The following is a 7,587-nucleotide window of genomic DNA, read 5'->3' on the forward strand; positions in this document are numbered from 1 at the left end:
TTGACCCAATCTACTCAAGCCCAGGACTGTTTCAGTCATGAGGCTGGATGGGGCTGCAAACCTTGTCTCCTTCTGATTTTTGCAATGGAGTTCCCGCAATCAAGCCTTCTGGTCAGCCTCAGGTGACCTGCCCTCAGTCCATCCATGTCTATAAACATTTATTGGCCAGACAGTGTCATATGCCTTTCAGACATTATTTCTTTTAATCATAGCCCTTAACTCCCAGAGGGAGAAGTGTCTGTTGTGACTACTTTATGATGAGGTGGTATGTAGTTAGCCTATGGTCACATTGCTAGGAACTGAGAGGAACGACACTAAACTTAAGTTGATCTTCCTTCAAGCTCACACTCTAGGCTGTCATACAGCCTTAGGTTTTTCTTTCATGCTAAAAACACATTAATTCAAATTTGAGCAGATGAACAAGTGTGATTTTTAGTGTCACAGAGTGGGATGGACATGGACTAAGCCACCTTAGATGGCTTTATACCTAAATTATATGACAGTAGATCACACTTAATGTCTTCAGAGCCAATAACAGTTGCGTGATTCTCTCTGCAGCATTTGGGCCCATTAATAAACAAGATTGTGAGGGAAGAGGGAGGAGGGTGTAAGGGAGGGTAGTAGTGTGGATAGTGGGTTATGATGCCAGGAGGGACATTTTTTCATGTAAGTACTTAACTGGCCATCTGTCCCTGGGAAATATGTTAAGGGTGGTATGGAACTCAAGTCTGTAGAGCAAGCTGGTCTCAATCTCATAGAAATCTGCCTGCCTCTGTCTTACAGGTGCTGAGGTTAATGGTAGATACCACCAGTCTGGCAAGTTGTGTCTTTTAGGAAGAAATAATACAAAGCAGTTCACAGAAGAATGGGGCCAGGTCTGAGCCTCGACAGTGGTGTCTCTTACCATTCTTAAGGCTGCAACCCTTTAATATGGTTGCTCATTTTGTGGTGACCCCAACGCTTTAATACAGTTTCTCATGTTGTGGCGACCACAACCATAAAATTATTTTTATTGCTACTTCATTACTGTCCTTTTGCTACTGTTTTGAATCATAATGTAAATATTTTGGGAGATAGAAGTTTACCGAAGGGGTAATGACCCATAGGTTAAGAACCACTACTCTAACGAATGACGTCTGGGAGGAAAAACAATTTAGAAACTTAATTTCTTTTTCCTTGACCTCTAGGCCCAATAATAGCCAAGGTTGTTACTGTTTTACTTTTATGGATCCTAGACAATATAGAGATGGAAAGATGTCAACTTGTTTGAACCTTGGAGGATGAAAAACTCTGCATGTGCTGTGAACTGTGTGTGTGATGTATTTTTAACTTCTGCTTACTCCTGTTATATATGGAGATAATCATCATAGTTTCATGTAAAGAAAGAGGCTGAGAGCTGTGGAATCAAATGGCTAGTGCAGAGCAGATCCAGAAGTAAGTTTTCTGGACTCTGAGTGAAGTTTTCGGGCATCTGAGTCCTGCCCACTCCTACAATCTGGGTCTCTCAAGTATCCAAGAAATATCAGATAACAGATGAACAACTGACTTAGCTCTCAAGTCAACACTTGGTTGAAGTTCAGGCCAAATATCACTGTCATCAAATAAATATCTGGGGTGCAAAAATGAACCTGAAATATTATTAGAAGTCAGTTACAAATACAATCTTAATAACTTTTTAATAGATCTTAAACATTTTTCATTAGAATGTAGGAATAATCATCTTTCAACACCATCCCTGTGGAGTGGTCAAGGGACCCAACAGCAAAACCTTAGGACACTAAGTAGAACCATGTGGGGTTGATGGGGCTGAGGAGTTTTTAATAATTTCTGCATGTTCAGGATCCTATAACGGCGATTGTTCTCAATAACTTCATTGCAAGTGAAGACTTACACTTCAATATTTGGCATTTAATAAAGCAATTGTATTAAAACAATCCTCCACATTGAAGCTTCGTGACTGCTTAGAACTATTTGATGTTTTTGCAGAAGCATATTTCATATTGATGCAATTTGTTTTTAATTTGAAATGTTATTTTAATGTGGTATTTATCAGCAACCAAGTAAGTTTATAAGTTTCAGAGTTAGGATGTAATATGACTTTTATTACTCTTCGTGTTATATTTTTTTTTCAAATTTTGTAAACCTTTTTTCATCTCCAAAAGAATATAGTTTCTTTATAAAGTATTCTAATATGTTCTATCATTATGGTAATGCTTCCTCTTCTAAACTCTTCAAAACTCCTTTATTCAAAAGTTAGCAGACATATTCAAATGACTTACCACCTAAATTGTTTTTGTATTCATTGAGAATTACTGTAGCATTTTATTCTTATAAATAAGAAGTGTATATTTGCTTTTCAATAGTCTCTTAAGAATTAAATTTATGAAGCTCAGATGTCATCTCATAGAATAATTGCTTATATTTGAAAAAACACTCAATTATTAATAAGAATTTGATTATTTTCCTGCCTATATTAACAGTGTTGTTAGTGTAGTTAGAGCTGATGGTCACCTCTGGACAATTTCATACCACACGATTCCAGAAGACAAGTTTGAATGTGGGTTAGCCACTATACCGAGACCCGTGAGTAGAGCCAGATTGCTGATTCAGGCGTCGTTCGTGTGCTCCTCTAACGTGCTTCTGAATTCCCCTTTAGTTGGAGACTAAGTGCCAGCGAAGCTCTCAAGCACCCCTGGTTGTCAGACCACAAGCTCCACTCCAGGCTGAGTGCACAGGTGACCATGTTTCCTGTTTCTCTTCGCTTCGCACTTGCTTGTCTCATCAGATGTGACAGTCAACTCAGGCTTAAATGAGATTCCTCCTACTGTCTTTGCTCACAGCTTCAGATCACATGCTAGAAATGTATTGCTTGGAGTATTTTTATTTAGATATTAATGTTATCTTTTTACATATGTTTCATAGATCACCTTTAGCATTATGAAATCACTGTATCTGTTGTAAAATATATTGTACCACAAACTCACACTTGTCTACAGATGTATGGCTTGGGCTATATAAACACAGTTTGGAGAAGATATGCTAAAGTACATTTAGGAGAACTCTCTCCCTAAACATTTTCACAATTCTAAATTCTTTATTTATCTTGTGAACTTTCTTCTCCTCTGGGCACCAGATCTTAGTTGTAATACTAAGCTTGGTATGAGCATATGTTTGAATATATGTGAAAGAGATTTTTATTGGAGACTAAAGACTGAAGTATTTTTGAGGGTAATTGAGCACACTATGCTAATCTGTTCCCATCACCTTAGTCTTTGTGTTCTGACTCCCTCATTTGTCCCTTTAGGACAGAATCTAAACTTCAGAATTATATGTCTGGTTTTATCCTAAATGTTTTCCACTTGGGGCTTCTCATCCCAAAGCCAACTCTGCTCCATCTTCTCACTTTCAACCATCCTTCCAGCAAAAAACATCCATTGTGAGGCACAACAGCTCATGAGCATTTCCTGTTTCTCTCCTCCCTCAGTCCTCCATTTCATGTCTGTACCTTGCATGTTCTAAATGCATTGGGAATCTCTCTGGCTCTCTTTATGCCTAGCCTGGGACACCTAGATTGCCTCAGTTGACTCTTAACTGGACTTCTCTGCCTCATATGCTTTTCTCTTCTAAATAACCATAGATCGTAGAGATAACCCAAAAGCAGATTCACTGCATTGAGTAACTTTCCTCAACATCAGGCTGTCTAACTGGGACAGAGGAGCATGGAGGCTGTATGCAGCTCCGCCTTCCGGCTTCAGACTTGTAAGAATGTCTCTAATGTGTCCATCAGTTGGATGGCTGGTGCCATGCCTGGATAGTACATACGCTCTACACTTCCATCTCCTCCTGCTCTCCTCCTCATTGTCCACACTGCCTGGGGTTTGGAAAGGAAGTTCTCTCAGACCAGCAAACCTTGGAATGACTGTGTGTCAGGTTCTCACTTTTTCCACAGCCAAATTTTATTGAAATTAAATCTACATCTAAATTGAGCATCAGTACTGAGTTTTATTTGTGTCTGAATATACCTTTCCTTGATAATTGGTACTGATGCCAAATAAAAATAAACTCATTACCTAGCCAGTACCTCACCCAGACTGCATAAACTGCTTATTAGGGCAACCAATCTATTTTGAGCCCATTTTCCACCAATGTATTTTTAGCCAGGAGTCTAAATACATGTTGACATGTCAGGACAATATAGAAACCACAGCAAGGAATTAATGACATTATACAGGCTAAAAAATGCTTAGAAATATTTTAAATCATGGGACTACAACTAAAAAAATCACCTTTGTGTTATGCCTCCCAGCTGGTGATACCTGAGGCAAATAGATGTTACAAGAAAATAATTTTTCAAATGTCTGTGCATCTGTCTAGTTATTAAAGTTATACTAACACGGCACTGAATCTAACTGCTTTACAAAGATGAGCACATGTAACCCTCATACTAACCTAATAACCCTGGCATTATTACCACCCCTATTCTGTTGTCAAGTACACTAAGGAGGGGCAAGGAAGTGTAGAAGTCTTGGCAGAGCTTCCGCACTCTTCTGATGGGTGGGTAAGGACTTGGACATGTTTTCAATTCTATATACATTTAGTGTTCCTGGGTTCTGATATCCAACCAGTACATTTTATTTTTTAAAGAAATACAGGTTGAACATCCCTTGTCTACAATGCTTAAGGCCAGAAGAGTTTCAGATCTTGGATCTCTTCAGATTTTGGAATATTTGCATATATATATGATATCTTAAGAAAGGGATTCCATCTTGGAATGGAATCATCTTGTCTCATACACACCTTATGAATATATCTTCAGGAAAGAGTGTTCAGTGTTTTCAGCACATCTGCATTTTGATCATTGCACAGCATTTGAGGTCAGATGTGGGATTTTCAACTTATGAGTTATGTTGTTGGTACTCAAAAAGTTTTAGATTTTGAAGCATTTCAAATTTCAGAGTTTTGGATTAGGAATACTAAACCTGTATTGAGACTAAATTTTCACAGATTTACTTTTAAAATAATCTGGTTCTAAAATAACAATTTACAATTGTATTAAAATACAATTTTAATTCTGATCCAAACTACCATTTTAACCATTTATTTTATAGTAGTTTGTGTTTTCTTGCTATCCTTTTTAATTGTTTTATGGTCAAAAACTCTCAGTTAGCTTTTGATCATTTGAACATGCTGTCTTCGTTTAAGAAGCATGTTTTTCTCTCAGAAATTGAGGGCTGGAATTCTCTGCCTCTGGCTTAGGCTTCAATGACACACAGTAATTCTGCTCTGTCTTATGTCCCCAACAATATGCCATACATCCCCCATCAGAAACAGCCCCCTCCCTATCAGAACTCACCAGCCACCTCCTACAAAATTCCTTGGTGCTCTGGAGCCAGAAGAAAGAAATGTACCTAAGGATAATGTGACTTCCTTTCTCCTAGAACTAATCTTTTTTCTTCCTTTCTTCCTGTTCTCAGATCTGCTAACAGATCCTGTTCTTCCCCTAGTATGTAAAATACCATAGGTCACTCATACTCCACCAAAGGATTTCCTCATTTCCAACTTCTGTATTAGTCATCTTTCCAGCACTTTAACAAATATAGGAGATGATAAAGTTCTTGTGATAAGTTCTTTTTTATTTTTAGGATTTTGCATCACAACTATAATCTCATTACTATCAGACCTGTGGCGATAAGAACTCTTGCTCCGCAGAGAGTTCACTTTGTGGCCAGGAAGAGAAATACAGAAAGAACAAGCTACTATCCCCTCAAGGCCATGCTCCCAGTGCCTTTTAGAGAGTCCACCACCTCCTAGTAATACACCGCAGGCTGGGGGCTAAGCCTTTATTTAGCATATGGGCCTGCGGGATGGGCAGCTATGATCCAAACTGCATCAGAACAATCTGCAATCAGAAAGTTTTCACACATCTCCCAATGTCTGTACCAAGACAACACACCAGCAGCCACAGCTGCACTAATACACCCTACATGCCAGTCTTGTCTCTGTCACTCCTTAACACCTTGTATCCTGTTGACTAAGGCTAATGGTCAGTATCACCTTCTTTACCATGACTGTAGAGTCTCCATCTGAGGCCTTGTCTGTCGTCTTAAATCTTCCAATGCCTCTTAACATCCTTTCATCTACTACCCCGATCTCACCCGAAAGTAGTTGTGCTCTTTAGCTTCATGCCCCGGTGACATGAATACTGGTTCTTTTGCTTTGTCAAAGTGGACTTTGAGCAAACATACATTTTCAAACTAAATGCAATGAGGGAGTAGGTAGGTGGATGCTGTCTTCAGTGGAAGGAAGGGAGGTGATATTGGGATGTTGCTGTAGATGAAGACAGGTGCTCCCAACAGAAGGCTGCTAGGAATTTTATCCTCTTGGGTGTCATGGGAGAGCACCATGAACCCAGTAGAAACTCTTCAGTCCTTCTCATGCCCTCCTACTATAAGTCAGAAACTGATGAAACTGTTCTAATCCTTCTTCCCAAAATCTCTTCATTTCCTTAGAAGAATTGCAACTCTGGTGTTCCGAACCTCACGACCAAATAACTCATGGAAGGAGCCTATTCAAAAGGTTGGTCTTAAGTCTCCCCCATCTCTTCCTATGGGAACAAGTAAAATCACATTTTGGGGGGGGGATAACTGAGATTACACCCCAAGAAAAATTTGGTTCCAATGTGATTTTCTGGTCTTGAAACTGTTTGCTGAGTGATGTCTGTAGATTGCTTACATGAATGGAGTTATTGGGTATTTCTTTTTGTGCCGACATTGAGGGAAACAGGGAGTGTCTGAGCTGGCGGGCTCCAATCAGGTTATTGTGCTTTCTTCACTCCAGCTTTACCATGTCCCAGTGGAGGAAGTGCAGTCCCCTATTGTGTGGATTGTAGATAGCTCTGTGCCACAGCTTGCAGAGTGACCCCTCTGAGATAACACAGGCAGAGCCCTGAGACTTCCTAGCAGAGTGGGATCCAGATTCTTGGCACAGAAATTATCTCAGGTCACCCTTACTTGGAGTTGTGTAATGTCAGAGGCAGTGAGTGATGCTTGGGGGAACAAAGCCTGAAGCTATGCACCCTTAACCTGAAAACAGTGGCATGAGATACCGTGTTGTTTCAGAAGTTAAAGGCTACATTCCCCCAAATAGCAGCTGCCTCTCACCCTGGCTTTGCGCTCTGACCCCAAGAAACTACATACATCATCACTGCCCACATCATCACTGCACACATCATCACTGCACACATCATCACTACACACACATCACTGCATATATCATCACTGTCCACATCATCACTGTCCATATCACTGCATACATCATCACTGCATACATCATCACTGCACACATCATCACTGCACACATCGACACATCGTCACTGCACACACCATCACTGCACACATCATCACTGCATACATCATCACTGCACACATCATCACTGCACACATCATCACTGCACACATCATCACTGCACACATCATCACTACACACACATCACTGCATACATCATCACTGTCCACATCATCACTGTCCATATCACTGCCCACATCATCACTGCATACATCATCACTGCACACATCATCACTGCATACA

At 39.9% G+C, this 7,587-nt stretch overlaps 1 protein-coding gene across 2 annotated transcripts in view; it reads left to right on the forward strand.

The window, feature by feature from the left end:
- Mylk4 (myosin light chain kinase family member 4) overlaps positions 1 to 6,551 on the forward strand; it is a 75,697-nt gene extending 69,146 nt beyond the window's left edge. For both annotated transcript variants that reach the window (XM_052156993.1, XM_052156992.1), the window contains 2 exons: positions 2,657 to 2,735; positions 6,510 to 6,551. In XM_052156993.1, the coding sequence (XP_052012953.1) occupies positions 2,657 to 2,735; positions 6,510 to 6,551 (121 nt within the window). The remainder of the gene's footprint in view (positions 1 to 2,656; positions 2,736 to 6,509) is intronic.
- The last annotated feature ends 1,036 nt before the right edge of the window (positions 6,552 to 7,587 follow it).

Source organism: Apodemus sylvaticus, chromosome 14 (assembly GCF_947179515.1).
Source record: "Apodemus sylvaticus chromosome 14, mApoSyl1.1, whole genome shotgun sequence".
In the NCBI taxonomy this organism is placed as follows: domain Eukaryota; kingdom Metazoa; phylum Chordata; class Mammalia; order Rodentia; family Muridae; genus Apodemus; species Apodemus sylvaticus.